The following is a 26,117-nucleotide window of genomic DNA, read 5'->3' on the forward strand; positions in this document are numbered from 1 at the left end:
TGGCTTCACAGCACGCTCAACGTGTTGTGCTTGTGGTCACCTTGTATAGTGATCGGGCTCGGCCTGTAGCACAGCTGCTGCTTGCATGGACCGATCTGATCTGCAGAGCTGACTTTGCGATTCTTTGGCTGGTAATTTCAGCTGGTGGAGCGAAACAAGTGGATCGATTTGATGGGAAAAAAGCCAAAAGCAGAAATGTGTCTACATGATAGTTAATTCATTTTATCATGACAGTACACCAGTCTACCACAGTATATCATTTGACTTTATTCTACATAAATATATTGTTGTATTTCATATCTGAACTCTCTATTTTGTATTGTTGGAAGCAGACCAAGAAACTGCTTCACTATAATTGTTGTGTATCTGACAAATAAAGAACTTGACTAAGCATTGTTGCTCAATATTTTCCACACCACAGGGCTTCCAGTTGCTAACAAGACTATATTTATGATGTTTTAGCAGAAATTAGTAAGAATCACACTGCCTTGCCAGCACATTTTGCTTTGTTTGCACAAGGCCTATTATGAAAATGATATGGGGCTAACTGAGTGGTTGTTCTGCATATAATCTTAGATAAATTTGCGACGTAGCTTTTCTCATCTGCTTACGACTCAAGTGTCAAGTGAATTTCTCCATTGAGGGTTCAATAAAGTCTTTTCTTATCTTAGCCTTTCCATGTTGTGCCAAAACATGATAACACTTTATAATAACCATCATTAGGAAAAGCGTTCACATGAACTACAGAGTGGGTCTTGAGGATTAAAGGTTAAAGGTTCATTCATTTGTCATTTTACAACACCAGGGTTGTAAAATGATATTAATGGAGCACTATGTAGTTATGTGGAAGCTATTTCAATCAGTAGAGAAAGATCTGTTTTTTTAATGCGTAAACAAACGAAATAAACAAACTCTCTTTGTTTTCATGACTGAATAAACTGAATAAACTGAAACCGACCTTAAAGGACAACACAATTTCATACTGTTTTGCTTTGTTTATTTCTGGCGGACCCTGCCACCTTTCTAACAGTGTTCTGGGGACCTTGTTTTCCTCTGAGAACAGCTTGTTTATTCAGTTATAGAAACAAAAATATTTCTGCTTTTGTATTATTACCTCATTAATATTGTAAACATTAAAATTCTGAGTTTGAATTTCTTCTCCGAATCTTGATAGTGCCGCTTTAAGACCCTATATTTAAACATCGGTTGCAGCTTTTGCTGAATAAATGCTTTACAAATCATTGTTTGACATGAACTAACATTTTAAAAACATATATAAATTAACCATATATTAAGGATGGTTAATATAAAGTGTTAGTGCAAACATTTTGGAGCATGTGGGGTTAAACAATGCAGAGGTGGAGCTCGCTGCAAGAGTGTGGTGAGGAGTTTCTGTGACCGTTTTTTTTTTAAACCACAGAGTGATCATCTTCATTGTAGACGATCTCTGCTGCACTCTCCCCAGCAGCAGCAGCAGTGTTGGAGCCCGTCCTGGATCAGTGGTGATGGGCTGAGGCAGAGAGCGACCGACAACACCGACACCAGCAGCGAACAGAAGGGAAGACTCGGGTAAGTTCACCCGGGACGTTGAATAATCAGCTGAAAACGGATAAACCCGGCTGTGTTGTTCCGCAGTGCTAAAGTTGCCAGCTGTGTCTCCAGGAGGCCGTGTGAACCGAGTGTTAGCTAGGTGAGGTTACCGTGTACGTCGAAACTTCTTCTGCCAGATAAAATTAGCGAACCGGTAAAGCTCCCTTGTTTGCAGCGGGTCCAAAAACACACGTGGATATCAGTTTTTACGTGGTGTGTTAATATCGCGTCGGACGGTCTTTTACATTAGTGAACGTGTGGCGTGAAGTGGTTGCTAACAGGAGGCTAACCTGAGCCGCGTCTCCCCGGTTAACTTCAGGCCAGCCGGAGCCGCTGATGCTGCTAACACTGTTTTTTTTTTCGGGGAAAGTCTGACGAGCTTCACGTTAGCTAACACGTTGGTGTTTTATAGCCCTTTTGTAACGTCGGCGCATGTTTTTACGTTATCCTGGCAGCAACACGGAGGCTCGTTGGCGTGTTAAGTCGTGTGTTTCAGTAACTAAAGTCACAGTTAAATGTAACTAGTGAGCATCAAACCCTCACTAGCATGCTGCTGTGGTGAACAGGACCCTGCTGTTCGTGTGTGCTGCGTTCAAAGCCAGACTGACCAGAAAGTGACTCTTTCCAGCTCAACCGGAATGACCTGTCTCCACCTTTGACCTGTAGAGAGCCGGGTACATCCCAGCCCTCTCCCCACGTAGCCTCTGGTCCACCAGCATTCATACCTCAAGGACTTCATTCTGTGGTCTTTCTGAAACTAAATGCACAACTTACTTCTGCTGTAGTGGATGATGATTGTTCTGCATTAAAGGAAAAGTTCACCCAAAAACGAAGATCTCGTCACTACATAGTCACTACCCGTGCTGTTGTGAATTTTTCGTAGTCCACGAAACATTTCTGGAGCTTCACAGCAGAAACGGCGTGGCGGGATTGTCCTGAGTAAATGCAGTAGATGGGGACTTGTTTTAAAAATGTGACAAAACAACCAGATGAACATGAAATGGCTCCATTTTTATTCCAATTCAGCGTAATCCAAGTCACCAGAAACTAGGAGTCGACCGATGTGGCTTTTTCAGGGCTGATGCTGATTATTAGTAATCAAGGAGGCTGAAAATTGATATTCATTTGCACTAAAAATGTGTGAGAGGTTGCTGCATCAGAGCCAAAGTAGCACATTTTTTAAATTAGTTTATTTTATTGGCAATCTGACAGAAAAAACACGGTCTACCCCTATCAGAAATCAAAAGATCCCAATATGATTAGCAGAGATATTACTTACACCCTCACTTGCTCTTGCACCCGCCTCAGACATGGCGCATGCCGTAGCAGCTACAGTGAAGATTTCTGCTTCAAAAATGGAGTAAATAACGTCTCTTCAATTGAATTCGGGACCTCAGGGCTTCAGAAGACTTGGCTAATGTTGGATGAGCTGTCTGAATGTTTTTGTTAGTTTGTTTTGTTACATTTTAAAACAAGTCCCCATCCACTTCAGTTGTTTAGAAGCATGCTGCAACGCTGTTTTGCTGCGAAGCTCCAGAAATGTTTTGTAGACCACAAAACTTCACCCGACTCCTAATGAGCATGGGGTGAGTAGATAATGACGGAAGTTTTCACTTTTGGGTGAACTTGTGAACAACACAAGTGTCTTCCAGCTGTTGCTCGACTTCCAGTATCGTGGCAGTGGTCTCAGATCATGAAAGGAAAATGTTGACCCTTTCCTGGTCGATCCAGTTTGCCTTCAGTGTTGTTTTATGGCCTGTCCTGTGTGACCAGTTGGCTGCCATATGATGAAGACAAAGCCTTCCTGCAAATGTAAAGAGTGACTTTACTGGGGAATGTTTGACCTGCAACAGAAAGTTAACTAACATCTCGTAGCTTTATCCAGTCTTCCTCAGAGTTAGACCGTTAAACTTAGATGTGCGTGCTTTCTTCTGGTTCATACTTTGTAGATTTAATTTATTTTATCAGTGTATCACTCTCACTTTCTACTGTTCACTGTCACCCACTTCTTACACAGGAAGCCTTGCTCTGTATCCTCCCACTTGTGGGCCCAAGTAGCCTGGCAATGATCTGTTTTTGAAGTATCCTGGTTATGTGTTTGAGCATGTACATATAATATCCTGGCTTCAGAAACTCAAATATACTACCTGGGCTTATCAAATAGAAACTGGGATACGGCGAGTGTTTGTTCTGATCACAATGAATGGATTAGCTTTTAATTAATCTGTAAAAAAATGTAATAATAGTTATCATGATAAATTATTCAGTGAGACTAAAATAAATGTAAAAGTCTGACACATGGTTATGCAGATTATGTTGTCATTAAAGGTTGTAAGAGAAATTGTACGAGAATTTCTGCTTTAATTACTGGTGATAAAACAAAAAAATCCAAAACCAAAACTGTCTGTACCTGCTGAGGTAACTAATGATGTGGAGCATTCAAAGACTGTAGTGACTCACAATCAGAAAAGCTGCATAATATTGTGATCATGTATGCAGAGACAAATTAATAACCAGGTTTCTCGAGCTCCGCATTAACATATCCAGAATATGATAAAAACTGGGATACTGGTTTGTATTTAAATGTACCGTCTGACATGAGTGCAGCATCCACCTTTCTGTCCACCTGTTGAAACAATACGCTAAAAAAAAGGATCTATTAAGCCGAGGGGAGCTCCAGATTCAAGTGATGATTCCCCGTAGGTTGATCACTGTGAGCGACACATTTTACATTGACACATGAAAGTGTAACTTTAGGCTGCGTGTTCATGTCAAAAAATGAATATCGGCCTACATATTACCATCACATCATTAAAACGCTTAAATGTAACCTTATAAATCCAGTATAGATCTTGCTATAGTTAACACACCTATTTTTCCAGACAAACTTTGAAACTAGCACACCAGTTTCCCTGCCCTTGAATAAAAAGCTTACGTAGTGCACAAAGTTGCCGTCAACTTGCTGGAGTTTTGTTTCGCACTATCTCTAACATCTATTTCTGCTTCACTGAAATGCATGAGCATGCACGCAGATGAACTTGTGCACAGCACCTAATTTACATGATCACTAAACTTGACAGAGCCTCTCACTCTCACAAGACAATCGCTGTTTGTGTAGTGTTGAGATAGTCGCCTCTGACAGCGTTGCTCCTTTTCTCGTGCCTGTGTGTCAAATGGGATGACTCTGGTAGACGCAGGGCCTAACTGAGATGCTCTCAGCTCAGAGTCCATGCACAACAACCGGGCCTTTTGTCCCTGCTTTGCCCCCATCCACCCACACAGTGCTCATAATGTCCTGGAGAAAGAGCGTCTTTATCTCTGCTTTCCAAAGACTCATCTCAATCACATATTTTAGGCTCAGTGCAAAACGACAGCAGCTTAAACAGGCTAATACGACAATATGCCTACAGTAATACTGCGCCCACCCACACAGGGTTTGAAAGTGCGACATACGTGCATTCAACACTCGTAGAACTAAACAGATGTCCTGTAATCATTTACTTTTTTGTTGACGTCCAGTGAGCTGCAGGTTTCAGGGATGTGTCAGACCTCAGCAGGTTAAATATTGCACATTCTCTCCCGCGCCGCTCCTGAGGGCATTTCTGTTGTGTCTTTTTGTTGAACATGGCTGAGCTCAGTGGTATTTTTTTATTTATTTATATATTTATTTATATATTTTTTGACCGTGCTCAAGTGGGTGCTCAGCTGTGGAGGGAGGGGATAGAAGGGGCTGGCCGGAGGCTTGCCAAATCGGATGAGAGAACGGTTGGGAGGCGATAGCACAGGCAGCGAGAGAGGAGAGGACTGCAAGAGGGAGAAGGGAAGAAAGAGAGCGAGCCAGGGTGGGTGGAGGAGGTAGAAGAGAGAGTGACAGTGTGTTACAGGAGAAAAAACAGAGAGAGCAAAAGAGGGAGAGAGAGTGGGTGAGGCTGATATAAAAGGATAAAGGCGGGGTTGTGGTTTGTGTCACATGATCCCCCTGGCAGGCTGTAGCCTAGTGAGCTCCAGGTGGCAGAGAGACCAGAGATACAGTCGATACAGAGAGAAAGAGAGAGCGGGACACGCTAGCACGGCTCACCACAAAGACAACTGAAATTCCTCATTCATCCCTCCCTCCTCACACGTCTCTCTTTCCACTCTTTTCTTTCTGTCCTTTAGGAATTTTTCCCGGTCCCACTTGCCCCCGCTCCTCTTGACTCCCGGCCCCAGCAGGCCAGGGAATGTCCCGGTGGCGAAATGCCTTACGTGGACCGACAGAACCGCATCTGTGGCTTCCTGGACATAGAGGAGAACGAGAGCAGTGGCAAGTTCCTGCGTCGGTACTTCATACTGGACACGCAGCAGGGAAGCTTGGTGTGGTTCATGGACAACCCGCAGGTAATTACACAGGGCTGTGCTAGCTTAGCTCTTAGCTTTATTTTGGGGACGAAATCCTCCAGGTAACTGGTAACTGCACAGGCTAATGTTTAAATTGTTGATGGACAATTTTCAGACAAGTGCATACCCCCTAACTGTTAATTAGTTATCAGTGTGGATAATCAGCTCTCATGCAGCTGCTGGCTAACTGCAGGCCACTTCTAGCTAAACTGTCTTCATTCATTATGAACACAAAGCTTAGTTCAGGCTAAATGTTTCCATCGCCAGACGGCAAGGATGGGAGAACTTGTATTATGTAATTCCAGTTGACAGCAATTAGAAAGCGCATATTACAGACACAGGAATAGGTCAGGGCTAATGCTGTTAGCTAGCTATCATGTAACCATGTGTGTAAATCAAGTCAGAATAACAGTAGGAGTAACTCACAGTCTAACTCAAAACCTGGGATTTTTTGTCTTGTTTTCGTCGGGTGTAAAGCAATGATATTTGCACTGGCTGATATTTGCGTTGGTCATCATTTTCTGCTCGATGACCTTCGGTGTCAAAGTTATTACAGTGTAACTCTCCTCTTGGTTTGTACATCATGCTGGTTTGGAGATGCTGTATTTGTAAGTGCACTGTTACATTAAGTATTCATAAATCATGTAGTGCAGGAGAGATTTTGAATAATTCAGCAAGTCCCTTTCTTTTTATAGATTGAAGAAGCTTAAATTTTAATGACATTAAATCTGGATCCCCTAGTTTCGGAAGCGCAGCAAGAAACTGAAATTAACTCTCATGGAGTGCATCCAAAGTAGGGTTAGGCGATATGTCCTATATTTAGGCTACTGTCAGACACAATATATATCTCTTTATTTTGAAATATTCTCAAAAACACTTCTCAAAAGCACTATCGATATCAATACCTCGATATCGATAGATGACAATATTGTAGAGATGACTATTGGAGGTTTTTTTGTAAATAATCATCAGTAATGAGGATGTAAGTCAGTAAAGGCAAGTATTTGAACAATATAACAGTCTGGTAAGTTCAGAAAATTAGATTACTTCACTGTAAACTTTAAAACCAGACAAAGACAACACTCCATGCCATACCACGATAAAATATAGCTTTAAAGTTAACTGTACCTACTCCTTAATATTGAGTTGCTTTGCTGAACTTGACTTCCCTCTCACACTTCATTATTGTGTGTCAGTAATCTACAGTTACCGTTTTAGCTTTCACGTTTTACTTATCTTGTTATTTTTCCATTCTCCTGCAGAACCTGCCTGTTGGTGCAGACTGTGTGGGCTCTCTCAAGCTCACCTACATCTCTAAGGTACAAAAATAATAATATTAATATTACCACTGAAGCTTATCTGACACAAATATGATATGGTTTTCTATTAATAGAATTAATTTACAGTATTTGGTTGAACTGATAAAATGAGATTAGATTAGCCTTTATTGTCTCCCTCAGGAGAAATGTGTCTGGGCAGCTAACAATTGTGAGCTTTGTCCTTCTTTTAGGTCAGCGATGCCACAAAGCTGAGGCCGAAGGCAGAGTTCTGCTTTGGTAAGAAAGCACAGATCATCCCGACCTTGTTGCTGATTTCGGTATTAAAATTACAATTAAATAGTGTACTGGAGGAAAAATATAAACCTATTTAGAAAAAAAAAGGTATTTATCATATTAAACAGTCACTAACTTCAAACAAACATCTTGTAAATGTATTGAATTAAAAAAAACAAAAATCCCTGCTCAGCAAACATCAGCATCACATGTTGACAAAGCTGAGTACACCTAATATAACCTCAGGGAGGAATGTTTGTTGACCTTCTCTGCCCTCTAAACTTGGTCAAGCACTGCTCTCCACATACTCTCTCCACCATTGACCAGGCAGCCTTGTTCAACATTGTCTGTTTTGCCAACACACAAAGATGCAGGAGGCCACAGTGGCTGACAATCTGAGTTTCTGTGGATCAACTTGAACTATTTTAGGATTGTTAGTGACTTTCAGGTTTCATAACCTTAATCAGTGAGATGGCTGTGTTGGCACCTGATAAGTTTTCCTGGATTGTTTTTCCTTTTCAAATGTAATAAATTCAGAGACATTTCTCCCAAAAGACCTTTTTTTTTTTTTAATTGTCTTTGATATGTACTGCAGAGGAGCAGTGGTTTTCATCTCGTCTGTCTCTCCTATTATTCTAAACATTACAGGCACCTTCTAGAGTCTGTTCAGTTTTGAATGTATCATCCTTAAGATCTTTTAAACATGTTGAATGCGCCCACAAAATATTAGCAGAATCTTTTTTTAAATGTTATAAACCCTGATTGTTCACATCAGCTTATGGTCTTCGCTGTGCTGTGCCTTAAATTTAAAAGAAAATTATCACACTTGGGCGTGGCTACCTTGTGATTGACATGTCGCTACTGTAGTGTGTCCTCAGTTTCTCAGTCAGATTTAATCAGTGTCCATGCACTCAATTATTGCCATAAAAAGTGGCAGAAAAAGCTCAAATCATGGCTCTTTTATCACCTCTGCACAGCTGGTCTGTCACGGTGTGAAGTGGGTGTAAATCTCAGTTATAGAAAGTTACAAAAATGGTTGAACACAGTCCCCCCCCGATTCCAGCGTCAGACGGCTTCAATCTTCTTCAATGCAAGTCACTCTCTATAACCATGCCCCCTGATACTACGAGTGAATATCTAAATACATGTTCTTCATCTGGTCAGGACTGGAATGACAAATGTTGCATAAATATTAACCATCATCACATTATTTAGTCATAAAAACATCCATTCCCTGTTTACAAGCCCCTCTCCTCCTCCTATATCTGCTTCAATAGCAGGAAATACTAGCTTTTGACTCCTGGGCCTGTGTGTATCTAGCTGTGTGTGCGCACCAGTTGCCTTGTTGAGGTTTCAACAGGATGTCGGCATCCTAATCGGAACCTGATTCGGAGATGTATGATGTTATTTTTAAACTGCAGTTTGTGCGCCACATGTTCTGCTGATGTCCAAGAATCCTGCCGCCCCCCCCTTCTTTCCTACATCTAGCAAGAAACATAGAAGAAGAATTTGGAAAAATTAGGTAATTGCCGTCACACTTACAGATCCTTGTACAGTAAGAAAAGAGAAAAGAGCTTTAATGGCAGCTCATGACTGATGATGGGTATGAGTCTGTTCCTTGCATTTTGGTGCAATTTGGTGCTTGGCTGCATTTAACCATGAGATTAAAAATCTCTTTTTCAAGGCAGTTCTGGCACAGGCAGGCAGCAGCACAAGATAAAACAAGCGTTTATACACAGATTTAAAACAATATTACAATATATAACATCCAAAGGAACAAAGTGCTACTACAAGCCATGCATTCAAGTATATCAGTTTAAGCACCGACACCCCAACGATCCTGTCTCAAGGTCTTTCAAATGGGTTTAGAAGTATTCAGAGAAATCAGATCTTGGATTTCTGCAGTAGACTCTGGTTTGAGGGGGCAGACACATGGTTTTATAATATGTAACTATGAGTCAGATCTGATACCCTTCCTCCCAGATTTGTCCTCCCGTTGCCCAAGAGACCACAGCACTTTCACCACTTCCGAGGAGTTTACCTCTCCTAAACACACAGTGGACACAATTGAAGGTTGGGTCAATTCATGGTGGTGATCCGAAAGAGAACAGCCAGACAGATTTATTTACAGGAAAGTGGAAAGAAGAGAGAGAGCAAGGTCTTGCATCTGTCTGAAAGCTGGACCAAACAGGCAGACACAGAACAAGGAAGAATGATCGTCATTGTGCCACAGAGTTTGAGCTCTCAGTGCCTTTCTACAGTTCGCCCCCGCCAGATTTACCAGTCCAGCTTTAATGTAATTTATTCACATGGTGTGGAAAGGAACTAGAGGAGACACAAGGACGGTTTGAGCTGCAGAATTGAAGGATTTATAGTAGAGAGAGAGAGAGAATGAGACACTTCAGTTCTTTCAGCTCCTAAATCCTGATCCATAGCTAATCAGCATTTGACCCAAAAATTTCTTTGTGATTGAAAACTGGGTTTGCTCATGTTCACATGGGTGTGAAAATATGCAAGCATATTTGGTGGTTGGTAGCCGGGGGCTTTTTTTTTCTCCGTCATGGTTAGAAGTGGGTAGGTGGTGGCAGACTGAGGCAGCTGGATCTAGCTAGGTCATCATCCACATGGAGGGAGAGTGCTGCTGGTAGTGCGTGGGAGAGTCCTTTGGCTCAGTTGTGATTCCCTTCCAAAGAAATCTGTGGCAGTGATCTGTTCTCCTGACACTTCATCATATTTTATGTACAAGAAAGGTCAAAAGCCAACACCCACTGCGTAGTACATCTTTGTACTTGTAGGGCTTATTTCCATGTTGTTCACATTGTACACAGAATGAGTCAGAGGATGTAGTGTAGATAATATAATCTGACTGTAACTAAAGAGATCTGACTAAACTTTTACTCTCTTTTGTTCCCACTGCTTTTTTTTTATGATCTATTAGTCATCAATGCTGGGATGAGGAAGTTCTTCCTGCAGGCCAATGACCAGCAGGATCTCGTGGACTGGGTCAATGCTCTCAACAAAGCCACGAAGATCACTGTGAGACAAACACACACACAAACACATACACACAAATACACACAAGACATCCAGTCCGTCCCTGATTCGACTGTACTGATCTGTTCTTTTTGGCTCGTGTTTTATCACTTGGAGGAACTTTTATTTCTTCCTCTACTGTGGAAACAAATGAGTGGACTGTCAAGTAACTAGATAGGAGTGAGTCAGAGCATGACTAACAGGATGCTGTATTGTTGTACTGAGTGCTGGGATAAAGGACTGTTTCCATTGTTTTCCATGAATTCTCAACCACCCAGAGAGGAAATGAGTATTAAATATGTTAAAGGCTTGTGAACTTTTACATACATACAATTTACATACTCTATTTGAACTATGGAGAAAATATAGATTTTACAACCTAAAGCTGATTTCCACAGAACACATATTTCTCTTTAATATTAGTGTGTTTAATTAAAAACTGTCCTCAAACATCTCAATTTGGATGTGTGTGTGTGCTCTGTTAAGGTGCCAAAGTTGTCTGACGGACAGCAGAATACAGAGAACCAGAAGGCTTTGCCAGATGTTGTAGGGCCCAAAAAACAAGTCTCCTATAAGACAGAGATCATTGGAGGAGTCCCCATCGTCACCCAGACACAGGTGAACACACCTGTACAGCAGCACACTGTTTACATGCACACACATGAGCACACTGGTGTTTCTTCAGTCACATATTTAAAACTACATTCTCACTTATATTTATTACTTTACTAGCAGGAATTACAATATTTCTGGTGTCCTTCATCCTCCAGCATGAAGGTTGTGATGGTGCAGACAGAGCGGAGCGTGAGGCCATGCATCGCTCCCACAGTCAGCTGCCGTACTTCCTGGGCAGGCCGACTCAGGAGCACACGGTCATCAAGTCAGGCTACTGCGTCAAGCAGGGAGCTGTGGTGAGCATCTGCTGCTCTATTGGTTCTGAGTGGGGTTGAGTTGGTTTCTCTTGGCCTTCTGGTATCAGAGTTCTTCAATACAATAGCAATTCAGACTTTTACAACATCTTTCTTAGCCACAACACACTTTTCTGAATCCATTGCATTTACCAAGACAGTTACAGTTTGATACCCCTTTTCCACCAAAGGAGAATTGGTTCTTGAGATGGTTCTGGTTGTAACCTTGGTGCTATCTAGGGAACCGACCCATGTTTCCAGCAGTTTTGAGCAAATTGATTGTGATCGCCAGCCAGGGAAGGCATTGCAAAATGCACAATGGAAGTAAACAGTAGTAGCGGGATGGCAGATTGCATTGATTACTCGTAAACTTGTGTTTTGCTATGACAGATATTCGTTTTTATCCTGAAAACAAGCATGGATCAACTATTATTGATTAGAAGATGTAGAAGACATATGGCCTTCTCCATCCACTGTTTCCAACCTGTAGAATATGACAAGCCCGCTGATGTCATCACAGTTCGCATTACAGGTCAAGAAAAACCTGTTATTCTTTGGTTCCAGCTGGGAGTCTACTTTTTTACACAACCAATTAATTTGGTCTTAATGCTTTGAACATTTCAAAGTTGGTGGAAAAGGGGTAAAAGTGACGTCTACAAAAGTAAAACATGTAAAATCTTTTGACTTGTTATAATTGTCAGCTTTATTATTCTATACTTTATAAATGCCCAAGGATAATGGACTTCCCCCTCCCTATAGAGACATTGTGAAAATATGTAGGGATTAGATTATACCTAGAATATAAATGATGATTTATGCCTGAACGTCTTTTCCCCCTTTTTTTTCCCCAGATGAGGAACTGGAAACGACGATATTTCCTCCTGGAAGAAAACTCAATGAGTTACTTCAAATCAGATTTGGTAATTGGCTTTGTTTTGGAAGTTATGTGACACCTCTAAGGAATGTTTTTTTAAATTTTTTTTATTGCTGAGGGATGTGGATTGGACAGAGTAACAGCAAACACACAGTCCCGAGTTCTAACATGTTTTATCCGCAGTCTGTGGAATTCAATGCCTTCACCTTACATGTCCTGTCATGCCTTGTTCCCCCTGGTCTGTAGTAAACACACACACACACAGAGACTGTCCTCATGATAATACTGCACGTCTCATACGTCCTTCTCCGGGTCTGCCCTTATTTGACAGCTTTATCTGTCTATTTGGCTATCAACAGCCCCAAGGACACAGACTCTCTGTCTGCTGTATCAAATGGCCGGGTCAAGAAAGTTAGACCATCAGGGCTTTTAGTTAGCAGTCTGCTGTTTCAAGGGAATATCAGTTCATTCTCTGTCGATACAAAACAGAAAAAATTTGGCAAGACAGCCTTGTTTTTAACCAACTTATTAGCAAAAAAACCTTTGTTATATTCTTGCAAATTATAATATTTAGTCTGTGTATTTCAGTTTTGCTTCTTTCAGTGCTATAAAACCTTATTTTCTTGCCTTTAGGAGAAGGAACCTCTGAGAATGATCCCACTGAAGGAAGTTCACAAAGTCCAGGAGTGCAAACAGAGGTATTTAACATGTCCCAGCATTTTCCCATTGTACAAAAAAATGTCTTTGTCCTGGAGGATGGTGTTTACATTTTCTAATGAAGATATGGATGAGATAAATATGATCTGACTTGTTTTCCTCTTTTGTTGTAGTGACATCATGATGAGAGATAATCTGTTTGAAGTCGTCACCACATCAAGGACGTTTTACATACAGGTAGGATGATCTCTGAGGTTTAAGGATTCTCAAACATGTGCTTAAACCTTCCCACTCTACAGTCTTCATAAACACTCATTGTTCTTATAATGTCTTTTCTTTTGTCTCCACCAGGCGGATAGTCCAGAGGAGATGCACAGCTGGATCAAGGCTGTCTCAGGGGCCATTGTGGCCCAGCGGGGTCCTGGGAGGTCCGCTGCCACAGTATGTGTCTTGCACTACAGTACAACGTTAACATAGTATGGATTAAAGTCATTATAAGTAGTCTTAAATCACGAATTTAAAGACATCAAACATACCCGTTGAAAAGGGAAATGACTTCAGACTTGACTTAATCTTATACGTGTAGAACTTGAGACTTACTGGTTGTATGACGAGTCAATTCAAGATTAGTTACAAGACGTTTATGTGTTGTTTTACTCATGTCATTTACTGATCATTCCTTGCAGTTTCTTGCTCTCACAAGAGCTCTTGAAATCCTTTTTGCAGAGCAGCAGAAACAGAAGTTTGGCGGTGTGTTTCAGAAGAGTTTACCCTAAGGCCACCTTAAGCTGTTGTAGTTGTAATTACGAGTCCGGAAACAAATAGATGAAGCTATATTCTGCTCTGCACCAATAGTTCCCAACTTCTGAGCCGTGGACCAGAACGGGGCTTTGGTATATTTGCTACCAGGCCACAAGAAAAAATATGATTTGGCAAAAAAAGGAGATCATTATGTATGTTAATAGGACATTAAACAGTATTTACCGTAAATTTTGCAGAGCTTATTCTGCATTTTCCTCACCCGTCCTTGTCACAACCCATCATACTATTCTTTGGTGTTCTTCTAAAGAACATTTTTGGCCATGAAATGCCTTTAATCGGACAATCGACAGTTGCTAGATGACAGGAAATGAGGGGAGAGAGATGATAAATGAAAAACAAACGTCCCCAACGGGACACAAACTGGGTTGTGGTTAATGTTTGAACCACCAGGCGTGTCAGTACTGACTTTTAACTAAAGTACCTGTACATGAAACAACTAGTGATGACAGACAGGTGTACGCTCCCAGACCACCAAATCTGTGCGAGCACAGAGACAGGCAGCTAGACTTTGCAGGTGAGAAGAGAGAAGTGAAGCAGCTCCTTAGCCCTAGTCTGCAGAGGAGACAGTGTCCTCTGCTGCAGTTGGTCCCTTCTGGTTAGCAAGGATTCATTCTCAGCACCTCTGCGCTGTCTGTCTCTCTACAGTTCCCTCCTTCTTGCCTCCTGTGTCTCTCTTTCTCTCATGCTTGTTTTTTTCTCTCACCTCCTTTTTCCTCTCCTGTGCCTCTTCTCTCTATCCTCTTTTCCCCCTTTCTTTCTCTCTTTGTCACATTCTCTCCACCTCCTCCTCTCCCTGTGGGCAGACAGCCCATCTGCTCTAATACTGCTTTGCACTGTGTTGTTGCAGATGCGGCAGGCCAGACGGCTGTCGAACCCCTGTATACAGAGGTATACGTCCCGAATCGGGGAGTGCAGCAGCACGTATGTCAGCTCGTCTAAATCCCCCCTTTTAAACTATAAGTTCACCTTTTTTAATAACTGTTTTCCACTCACTGGCTGGCCCTTGGTGGTTGTGGACATGATGAGAGCAGATCAGATCTGACGGCACATCTGATGCTCCTTTTTTTTCAAAGAACCAACCACATCCTAAGTATGGCTGTGATAACCCAACAAGCGCTCCTCCCTTCACGCCCTCGTCCTCGCTGCTTCTCTCATCCACTTCTCCTGCTTTCTGTTTTTCAAGTTCAGCACAAAGTTTGAGCCCATTTCATTCAGTGTGCTCTGATTATCCCCAGTTAAACATGTAAAAAGATGTCTAAAAAACTTGTTTCAGGAATTTCAAGACTCGAGGTGTGCTTGATTTAGCTTCTCGCATGTGATGACTGTCGCCTACGAGCATGGCAATTGAAATCAAGCACACTGCGAGTCATATATTGCTCAGGTACAGAATGACTCTAAACAGCTGGATCTCTTAACCATCGGAAAGACCTTGCAGTCACTGCCTCCCTCCGTCCCTTTTAGCTTCACTTGCACCTGTCCTCACCATTATTGTGTAAAAAAAAAATAAAGATACACATGAGTTCATCTACAAGCCGTACACAAAAAACACTCACTGCATGACCTACCCGACCAGCTCTGCTATGAATACCTTCAGCCTGTTTCTATCGGTGTCTTTATTACTGGGTACATGTGTCTTTCACACCTTCTGTTTTTCTTCCCTTCATGCTCTGTTATCTCTGCAGTCTGCTGCAGCTGTGTACCTGTCTTAGATGTGTGACATCCTGCTTGTCTCTCCTCCTCCCTCCTGTTCGCTGCCTGTATGTTTTTTTCTCTTTCTTTCTCATACACACGATAATAAGATACTTGTTTTCCATGTTGACTTCCTAAACATCTGTGCTAAATGTTGAACATTTTAACAGCTGTAGAAACAAGGACTCACCACTGCTGAATCCAAATGTCCAGACTCACAAATATACTGCTTAATTATTTATAAATGCGGTTTGTAAGAGAGATTACAGTGTTGAAGAGCCTAATGGGACATGTCTGTGTTATGTGGGAATATCTATTAATCAGGTGGTGATTGAGGGCAATTCTCTTTTCCAAGTCTAGTCACAAGTCACTTCTATGTGGAAGATTTTCTGACCCAACTGCCCCATGATCTTGATTTTGGACATTTTGATTCAGCATAATAACATCTTTAATACATGTGTGGCTCTCCCTTGGATTTTTAAACATGTTTGTGCTAGAAAACTGACGATTAAAAAAATTGTGATGCTTCAGTGGATTTACTGAACGGAAGTTTTCAAAGCAAACTCGTGTGGGAGAAACTATGTGATCGTAAAGTCGACACAGATATTTGTCTTTGAGTCTTTTGATGCTGGGATGTTTCTCTAACCAACATCTCACCAGCTGCTCAGTGGCTACCACTTTCTGCTTTCAAAACTCTTTGCCGTTTCTTTTCTTTCTTCCCATGCGTCCGTTTTGTGTTTCAGAGATTGAAATCTGACAATGACAAGCTGTGAAATAACGAGCAACAATCAACCACTGCTTCCTAAGGCACTCTGCTCCTCCACTGCAACCTGTTGAGACCAAAACTAAAACCTGCTGACACTACTACCACTCCTCCCGCTACCTCTACTACTACTTCTACTACTCCTGCTACTACCACCATCTACACTCTCTAGCAATGCTACATTCTTCAGCACCTACAACCTTCAATACCCACTCTGCTAAAGCTGCATCAGGCCACACACGCTGGTGTTTATTCCAAGTCTGTAACTCACTTTCTCGCCTCTCAAATAAACACGTATATGAGGTTTTCACTTTCCTAACTAACAACCACCCGTCTTGCTCTCTCTGTGTCCTCCTGCTGTTTTCTGCTGCAGGAACACGGCAGCCGCTCCACTTTCTACCGCAGCCCCGCGGGTCCCCCCGTCCCTCGCTCGCCCATATCTGCCATGCCACCATGCTACCCAGAGTGGGGGACTGCTGTCACGTGCGGCACACGCCCGCAGCCTGGCGTGGGACAGCGAGCACTTCATGAGCCTGCTGCCACGGCCCAGTCACAGCCACACGCCAGCACGCCTGTCCCTGCAGGAGACGCGCCTGGCAAAGTGACCTGCGAACCGCCGGCGACCACCATCAATAACCCGGAGGAGTCACCGTGGCGACGGCGGAGCAGCTTTGAGCCCCACATGCCTGAACCACCCCTGGACCTGGATGACGCTGACCTGCCGGTGAGCCAGGTCTGAGCCGTCGAACTGGACGTTAAAACGTGTTAATCTGGATGGAGACTCCACAGAGGAGGAGTAAACGGTGCACGATGAGTGTTTAAAAATGGGCAGGTGTTGGTTTTAAACCAAAGCTGTTGGCGGATGACAGTGGACAACATCACAAACTCACGTTGAGCGCCTCCGTCAGTGCCGTCAGTGTGCCAGAGACATGTTGGGTCACCACTGAACTGCACACGTGTGCCAAAGACGACCCAGTCTTCACCCGCACCCCTCTGCCTGCCTGCTGTCTCATTTACAAGCCTGTATTTATTTACTGAGAGTTGACGTTGTCAACAAAACCACACATTTTATTTTACTTGTGCCGATTAGAATTCAGTGAGAGAGCTTTATTTTAACCTGTACAGGCACAACGGTGTGTTCGATGGCCTACGTGGGCGGAGGATGTTTGTAAACCACTTTGTGCCAAGAAAATAAGGGAGCTTTCAAGTGCAAGCTATTTCCTCTTGTCTGAAAAGAGTGTTTCAAACTGAGGACTGACTATTTCATCACCTCTCTAATCCACTAATTTAAACTGTGTGGTCCATTCATACACTCACTATTGTCAGCCTGGATTTGTCTGCTATTGTTGGCCAGTGTTAGGAGTACGTGTCGAGCCTAGTCTGAGATCAAATCCTCACTCCAGTGCAAATAATAACTCATAGATTCTGGACTTGTCTAGAGTTAGATGCAGTTGATAATATTTGTGTATGAACCAGTGTGTATAATAATAATAATAATAAGACCATATGTATGGCAGCCACAGTTGGCTTAAATTTCTCTCTTTATTTTTCCAGATATATCTGAGGGTTAAGTTGTTCAATCATACGTTCAATATGTTTAATATCACTTATGTTGACCACAAGCTGAACTAGCTAACATGTAAATCTACAGTAAAGTGAGGGTGACTGTGCAGAGGCTCAAAAGAAAAACAACATTTTTGGAAGCTGTCACAGCACATACATCACTTGTAAACCTGAATCAGCCTCTTTGCAAACTACATTAACCAGACTTTTCATGTTTGTGATACTTGACGACGTGGAAGAGGAACAAGAAGTACTAAGAGTACGCTTGTATACATTTTATAACTCATAGTAATAAAAACTTCAACATTAGAGCTAGATCGTTAATAGATCAGCTTCAGACACGTGAGTTAACTAAACCTGCAGTTCTTGTTTGAAGATTTTACTGTGTGAACACCATGCGAACATTTTGTATACAAAAACATTGAAGCTCAGACACTTCCGTTGCATGTTAACATTTTAATAATTCCTCAGATTGTCTTTCTTTTTTTAAAAATGTTTGTTTATCGAAGGCCTCTCTGTGTGTTGTGTGTTTGCAGAATAGAGCTGGTTGTGTGCAGCAGATTTATTTTTTATATGCTTTTAGATGTTTTTTTTCCTGATTGTTGTACCTGTGTTGCCAACCCAGCAGGAGGCAGCTGTCTCATGGTTTTATTTAAATAAACGTCCCACTGTAGTCCTGCTAAATAATACACACTAATCTTTTTTTTTTAAAGTGCCTGCTTCATTTCAGCCCAACAGCGTTCAAGCTAGTTCACCTTGTTTCAGTCTGGTGTAATTGGTTTGAATTGTCTCTATTTATTATGTGGATGACTTGAAAGAAATAAACACTGAAAATGTGTTCAGGTTTCCTGGAGTATCATTGGTCAGTGTGCTTTATTTATCTCCAAAGAGCACAGTTAGTCTGCAGGGGTAAAGTGAGAGCTTTAGTTTAGTCTGGAAGGAAAGAGATTCACTGTTGCTGGTATTTGTCACTCATCAAGGCTCCTTCTGCCCTCTTGTGGTCGGAGAAGAAACCGCACTCTGGTTCACTTCCACTAACCTGCTGTGGACTATGGACATGTCGAACCAGAGCTGAGCCCAGAGTAAGAACCCACCCTCCTCTGTGCTAAAAAATTGTTCAATACTAGAAAAAATCTGTGTCACCATCAAGAGGAAAATGTTTGTCTCAGCACGTACACAGTGATGGAAGCGGTATTCAGATCCTTTACTTAAGTAAAAGGGTAACAGTCAGTAATAACCATCATTATTAAATGGTACATTTAGAGCTAATTAAACTATAATCAATAGTTATTTAGCTGTTAACAAACAAAACAATCTATAAACTGTTTTATATAGTCGTTAAAAATGGAGATAAAGTGAAGTAGTGAAGTACCTCAAATGTAACTTGCCCCCTTGCGATGACACTCGGTGGTTGCACTCATATCCTCACCAGGCTTTGAAAAGGAAGAAGAGTGTGTAATGAGTCCAACAGTGTTATAGGAGTGTAATGCTACACCAGTGGACTGCAGAACCTGGCGCCTACGTTACCCACAATGCAACTGAGCTACTGAGTGACATCACTTGAGACGACTTATCAGATTGCATTCAGCTTCCTCTGGAGCCACAGAAGGCTTCACATCTGCAGTCGTACCACAAGACCTGTGAACACACTGAAAATGTGTAAAATTGGTGAAGTTTGTTTTAATTACAGTACTTGAACATCACATTACATAAAATTGGATTCCTCCACTGCGTATACAGTCTGTGTTTTCTCTCTAACACCTGTTCTAATGTGTAATCCCCTCATCGGCTCTTACTGAGGTGCTTGTTACACATGTAGCCTCTGGCTTCATACAGTATGTGGACTTAAGGAGTGAGGTCATGGAGCAGACCTGAATATGTAAAGTCACTTTGATCAGTTCAAGCTATTAAATGTTCTGACCTTCACTTCTTGAATGTATATTGCTGATTCCTCGTGTACAGCTGATGATACACACTTTCTTCACATACTCCATCTCAGCTCGTCATTGGAGGATGCCAGACTTTGGTGTGGCTTCAGGCGAGGCCCCGTTTGGACTGTGAGGGGCCTCCCCTGCAGACTGGAGCGGAGAGATCACACAGACCTCAGTGGCGTCCATCCTCGGTTACGCTCACTGGCCTCGGGTGGAGAATGGGTGTTCCTTACAGATGAGGTTGTTTTCATCTGCGGATTTTCCCACCGTTTCTCGCCTAGACGCTCGCGCTCCGGAGAGCGTTGCCACATAATGGGTCCGATGATGCTGCAGTGTCTTACAGCTGCTGTGTGTGTCTCATTTGTTTTTAGATCAGTCAGTGACGTGAGGCTCAAACGTCTATTCTCATAAATGAACTCAAAACAGTTGGCCTACATTGAATTTTTGGTAACAAGTCTGCATTTCACACTCTTCCTGTTTCTTTGAGAGCCTATGACTGCCCTCCGTCCCTTTCTGCCCCTCTCTAATTGCCCTTTGGATACAGAGGTTTGTGTTACCCTGAGCCCCGGCACACCACAGGGGGCCTGGTCTTTCCCCTTCCCCAGCAGCATCCAGCCACATCATTTAAACCATTACGACCTCTGTGCCCATAATCAATCACATTGTATTGGGTTGTTTTATGACACTGATTCACTGCCTCAGTGTTTACTGGATTCTTTTACAGCTCACCACAGACATCTTAAACCAAACAGAGATTTGTTGTTCGCTAACCATAAAACTTTGGGCCCTTAATACTGTAAATGTGTGCCACATCACCAAACAATCAGATTGTTTTACGGTGTTTCCAGAGAAACTGGTTTTCCATTGAGTGTGTGACACAAATGGTCAATTGAAATAAATATTTAGACTGCTCTATGATTGATTTACGATGATTATTTTGGATACCCCCATTAGATATTGATTTCCCCCCACCAGCTGCATGCTTATAATAACCCAGAGAGCTGGGATGAGGATCAAAATAAATGGATTAATGATGCTCTCTTGCAATTTTCCAATTAGAACAAATTTGGCTGTGTGAAAAGCGCCACATTAACTCCACAAATCCCACAATCCACCCTGCGTTTTTTCTTTTTTCCACCACTAAATAACCATAAGGCTTGTCCGGCTGCCAGGAGTGAGTAATTCATGAGGGGAGTAGTTAAAAACAACACGCAGGAAATAGGCCTGCAGGATGTGTGGAGGGCTGTGCAGCATATAAAACATCTGGGCTACACGGCCCCCGTCGCCACTGAGGTTTAATCCTGTTTTTATTTGTTTGTACATAATTAAATCAGGGTCAATATCAGGAAACATGCCCTTGAGTTCTTCCTGACACTCTAGCAGCTCCAGAGGTGCGGTTAGGTGACCTTGACCTTCTCACCCCCTCTTTGAGGAAAGCAACAGTGAGAGGATTTTACGCACAACTTGGAGACTTTTCCCTGAAGTTCTGTGTCACAGCTCTACAAAAATACCCCATCCCCACTCATGCGTAATTTCTGCTCTTTCCTCTGACTCTTATTTTATCCACAGGCACATCATAACGCAGCGCTTCCGTTCAGCACGTCACCTAAACGCACCAATCACCAGGCTTGTTGTGATTATCTTGAAAGTGAGTTGCTTTTTTATGATGCGGTGCCAGCAACAACGTCAAGTCGCGTAATTGGCTGCGCAGTGGAGTCTCTGTTAAATGCCTCTCCAGCTGAAGAAGTGACTCCCCCCTCTCAGCACTACTGAGCTCTCTCATCCCATAACACTGCAAGCAGAGAGCGCACATTTGGAATCCTTTAAAAACTTTCTATTTAACTTATTTTTTAGTTTGAATCATGTTTTGGTCGCTGTGCGTAATCGTCGCCTTTGCGTCCGTGCCGGCTGATGCGCAAATCACCAGCCGGTACGTTATCGGATGTCCTTCTCGCTGTGACAAGTCGATGTGTCCCCGGCTACCAGCGGACTGCCAGGCGGGACAGACCCTCGATGCCTGCAACTGCTGCCTGGTGTGCGCATCCGGCGAGGGCGAAGCGTGCGGCGGCAGCGGGAAGCTCGGGGACCCGATGTGCGCGGAGGGGCTGGAGTGCTCGGTCACCGGCGGAGTGGGGTACACTGTCACGGTGAGGAGGAGAAGCAAGAGCGGGATTTGCGCGTGCAAAACAACCGAGCCGGTCTGTGGGAGCGACGGGGTGTCCTACCGGAATATCTGCGAGCTGAAGAGGGTGAGCCGCCGGGCGCAGAAGCTGCAGCAGCCACCTGTTCTGTTCATTCAGCGGGGAGCCTGCGGGAAAGGTAACGCTCAGGTTGTTGAACAAGACCCCCCAAAGCATACTGAGATGTTATGAAGATTTGGTAGAAAGTTTGATGATTAGGATTGTCAGTACTTCCTGCTCACTTTTACTGTGAAACAAACATTTCACTGTGCAGGACAGAAGTGTATTTGTGTTCTTTTCAAACAGGAATCTTGCAGTCTCAGCACACTAGAGTACGTCTGTACATTTTATTGAACATGAATCCTGATCCTTCAAGTCCTCACTGGACTTCACACAGATGTTCACGCTGCATTCACTGGCACACAATCCCCATGTGTTTAGGATAACAAGAGCCACCATTCAAGTGTGTTTTCCCTCTTGTTCCTGCATTACAATTAGACTCGATCAGATCAGAGGGCTGTTTTTTTTTCATTCTTCTTTTGCCTGGTTGAATGAAGTCATGAGCTCCCCCTCCCCTCTGATATAAAGCTTGGTGTGATGGATTTTCTCTGGCAGGCACAAGCAGCGGTCACATGGCTTAAATCCGCTTTATTGTTTCATATAATACTAGTCCATGGCAGGGCAGTGTGCATTAGCTGGACAGAAAGGAATTTTTAAAGTCTGATAAGTGTGATATAGGCTGTTTTTACTGGGAAACATTATATATATGCGGCTATATATGTGGATGCTTTATCAGAGAGTCATGTGAACAGTGTTTCAGCCTAATTAGGGGAGCTCAATAATAAACACACATCACTCTTCACTTCTGAAACAGCCCCAATGTACATTTAATCATTGAGTCATTCATCATCATTAAAGATACATGTGTGATATGTGTTGAAACCAGTGTTGTAGAAAGTTCCCAAAAGTCACACTTGAGTTAAAGATATCCTATCACTTTGATAAATGTGAAAGTCACCCATAAGAATAGCACCTGAGCAAATGTCTTAAAGTATTTGACATAAAACATACTTAAGTATTAAAAGTAATCATCTGGCAATAAATGTACTTGAGTATCAAAAGTACAAGTAAAAGTAAATGAATATTTACATGTATGTATAAACTGTATACTTGGCGTTGACTTGATGCTGGCGTTATCAGCATTGGCGATATCGGCATTGGCTTTATTAGTGTTGGCGATATCGATGTTGGCGATATCAATGTAAGCGTTATTTTCGTTGGCGTTTTCAGTGTTTTTAGTGTTGGCATCATCGGCGTTGGCTTTATTGGCATTGGCTTTATCAAAATTGGCTTTATCAGCGTTGGTGTTATCAATGTTGGCATAATCAGCGTTGGTGGCGTTGCCGTTTTCGGCGGACTTGGCGTTGCCGTTATTAGCATTGGCGTTATAAGTACTGGCTTTATCGCCTTTATCGGGGTTGGCGTTATTGACATTGCTGTAATTGACCTGGCCAGTTATTGGGTCTGATATTCAGAATTTTTCTGAATATCAAAATCAGTTGTTTTTTTGTTTTTTTTATCCAATTGCAGATGAAATAGATTAATTTATAATATGTTGCGTTAGCTGTGACGCAGCATGCAGTCTGCAAAGTAACTAGTATTTACAGTCAGGGCAGTAAAAAGTATATTTGCCTCCAAAAGTAGTGCAGTAAAGGTATAAAGTAGCAGAAACTTTAAATACCCCAGAAAAGGACAAGTTCCTCTAAGTTGTACTTAAGTACAGTGTTTGAGTAAACATACTTAGTTACATTCAACCACTGCTTAAAACAACAGATGAAATATTCAGGAATGGGAAATGGTTACACAGACACACACAGTTGCACACATGTGAGTGAGGATACAGCTGGTAAAGACATTGTATCATTCTCCAGTTAGTCGTGTGTGTGTGTGTGTGTGTCTTCAACATATATCCACCTGAAGTGTGCACCATGTGTGCACATGAAAACTGCTCAATGAAGAGCTTCAACACCTGTCGCCTCAAAGACCTATAACTTACCTCAAAGCCTGGAAACTTACTAAACACCCCCCCCACTCCGGACTCCTTCCTCTCTCTCTTCCCCTTTCTCTCGCTCCCTCTCCGTGTTTCTGTTGTCACTCATAAATCACACTTAACAGTCACATGAAGGAATGTCTGGCGCTGATTCAAAGCCATAATTCCTCCTGTGCCGAAGACAGTTTAAAACAGGCAGGAGACACCGAGGAAAACACAAAATTAGCAACCCGTTATTTTGAGGGAAAGGTTTACATGTACTTCAAAAACTGTGTGGGAGGCGGCGGTAGGGCAGACTGCATCGCCACATTTGTTTGTCAGTCATGTAAGCAACTTAAATGGTTAAGTCATTCCAAGGCAGCTAACCATGTCTGAAACAGAGCAAGACTGTGGCGAGTGCCATTGATTTTCCGAGGCTCCCAGTGAAAATTTCCATAGCTGCAATAAAAGGAGTCACATTTCATTTGGTACATCAGTTCTGCTTCTGTCCAAGCTGTTGGTGAATAATGCTGTCTGTACTGGCATCACACCTTTTTTTAGATCAACTTACGCATAGGATGTGGTTGAGGTTGTAGACTTGCAGGAGTTGGCGCTGTACTTAAAGGAGCAATTTGTAAGATATGGCCAGAATTTTTTAGTTTAAAACAGTTAAAAAATGAACTAAAATTATAAATAGAAGGTAAAGAATTAACAGTGTGTGACATTATGTCAGAGACGTCTACTTTAAGTGCTGTGCTGCAGAGATGTTGACTGAAGCTAGCATGCTAACCGTAACGATAGTCCCCGTACAGCAGTTTCAGCTGGGAGATAAATGCTAGCTGTTAGCGAATAAATGAACAAAATAAACTTACTTCTCTTTTCCTTACTGAACCCAAAAAAGACACCGTTCACCTCCTGTATTCAAGTTTCTCTCTTTTACCGAACTAAGACGAGCTTAATGGATCATATTCACACGGCGGCCATTTTCCTCAGGATGGGAATCTGAAATGTTGTACTGCTTTGCTCCTTTCCTCCTCCTAATGTTAGCTAGGAAGTGGCTGACTTAGCTAACATGAGCTAACAGGTTACAAGTATGTTGCTTTACCTTGAAATATGGCCCCATGTCCCTCAAGATTTTCACTATTCATGATGTTTCCAGTTGCTGATCAGTCGGGAAGCTGTAAAATGTGAAAATGTGAAAACAATTTATTAGGTGGATGATGAGGAAAATGGCTGCCGCGTCAATATGGTCTATTGCCTCATCAGCTCATCATAAAAGACACTGTTTGCCCTCAGGCAGCCAAATCCATATGAGCTTGGCCCCAATAAAACTATTATTAGCAGCAATATTCAAGTAATGTACATATTAATGCATCAATAGTTATAGTCTATTGTAATGCAGAGTATTTCTACACTGTAGTACTGAATGTAAGTGAAAGGTTTGACTTGAGTACTTCTTCCACAACTGCTGAAAAGAAATTCAACCTCCTCAGAGCACTTTAAACTACCCTGCAACTTGGCCCCATGTTAAGAAAACATATGCACGTACACTTTGCATGATGTCATTTTGGCTCTGGAGGGCAAAGATGTTGATTATGCAAGCTGGTTGTTTTTGGCAAAGAAAATTAGGTCAATTATTGCTGTGACCGAGGGGTCTTATTTGTTTAAGATGTTTGAAAACAGAATGAGGGGAGAGGAGTTGCCCAACATTACCCAGTTTTGACACAGAACTTCATATAAGGGCTGAAAAAACAACCAAGTGTGAGGAATTTATTAAGAAGTATCTGGGTGAATAAAGGTGTGAGCGTGCAGATGATGTTTGTGTTACGTTTCTGATAATCTGCTCTTATTGAAGGCCTGATACGACTGGTGGCTGCTGAGTGACTGTGCTTTGTTGCTCGCTGATGTTGCAGAATGCACTCTGTGACTCCAGCTTGTGACATGTGCTGAGTTTGCACATTCTTCCTTGATTTCTCACAGCCACTCTTAATATTAAAAGATCATCTTCGCACACGTTTTTTTCCCTTTTTTTATGTTGCTCTATCAGTCAGTCTCTTCTACTGTTTCTGCATGTCTCTCTGTCTGCCTGTTTTCCTCATCTATTTTCCTTCCTGTTCATGATTCCTTTAATTCTCTTGCTTATTATTT

General features: G+C 42.3%; 2 protein-coding genes across 5 annotated transcripts in view; both read left to right on the forward strand.

Moving 5' to 3' along the window:
* The first annotated feature begins 1,416 nt into the window (after positions 1-1,416).
* On the forward strand, positions 1,417-18,667 carry LOC141009272 (pleckstrin homology domain-containing family A member 1-like). 4 transcript variants are annotated; one of them, XM_073481785.1, is made up of 13 exons: positions 1,417-1,569; positions 5,749-5,967; positions 7,230-7,286; positions 7,478-7,523; positions 10,459-10,556; positions 11,040-11,171; positions 11,324-11,464; positions 12,313-12,381; positions 12,969-13,033; positions 13,166-13,229; positions 13,344-13,433; positions 14,662-14,735; positions 16,640-18,667. In XM_073481785.1, exons 2-13 carry the CDS (start codon positions 5,827-5,829, stop codon positions 16,869-16,871), a joined length of 1,209 nt encoding a protein of 402 aa, XP_073337886.1. In that variant the 5' UTR covers positions 1,417-1,569; positions 5,749-5,826; the 3' UTR covers positions 16,872-18,667. The 4 variants fall into 4 exon arrangements, with proteins under 4 accessions (XP_073337886.1, XP_073337885.1, XP_073337888.1 ...); XM_073481787.1 differs by lacking the exon at positions 16,640-18,667 and adding an exon at positions 16,247-16,307 and having other exon boundaries at positions 1,482-1,569; XM_073481788.1 differs by lacking the exon at positions 1,417-1,569 and adding an exon at positions 15,497-15,571 and having other exon boundaries at positions 5,754-5,967; positions 16,640-16,956.
* Positions 18,668-21,622: 2,955 nt separating this feature from the next.
* Positions 21,623-26,117, forward strand: part of LOC141009484 (serine protease HTRA1A-like) — a 30,195-nt gene continuing 25,700 nt past the window's right edge. Inside the window, exon 1 of the mRNA XM_073482128.1 lies at positions 21,623-22,079. Within this exon, the coding sequence (XP_073338229.1) occupies positions 21,623-22,079 (457 nt within the window). The remainder of the gene's footprint in view (positions 22,080-26,117) is intronic.

The sequence above is a fragment of the Pagrus major genome, chromosome 15 (genome assembly GCF_040436345.1).
Source record: "Pagrus major chromosome 15, Pma_NU_1.0".
Taxonomy (NCBI): Eukaryota; Metazoa; Chordata; class Actinopteri; order Spariformes; family Sparidae; genus Pagrus; species Pagrus major.

Excerpts from the sequence above, each read along its gene's own strand:
- LOC141009272 (XM_073481788.1), top strand. The coding sequence starts at position 5,827 with ATGCCTTACGTGGACCGACAGAACCGCATCTGTGGCTTCCTGGACATA. Across the intron at positions 11,465-12,312 it reads GCGTCAAGCAGGGAGCTGTG|ATGAGGAACTGGAAACGACG; the intron begins GTGAGCATCTGC and ends TTTTTTCCCCAG. Across the intron at positions 15,572-16,639 it reads CTCCCTCCTGTTCGCTGCCT|GAACACGGCAGCCGCTCCAC; the intron begins GTATGTTTTTTT and ends TTTCTGCTGCAG.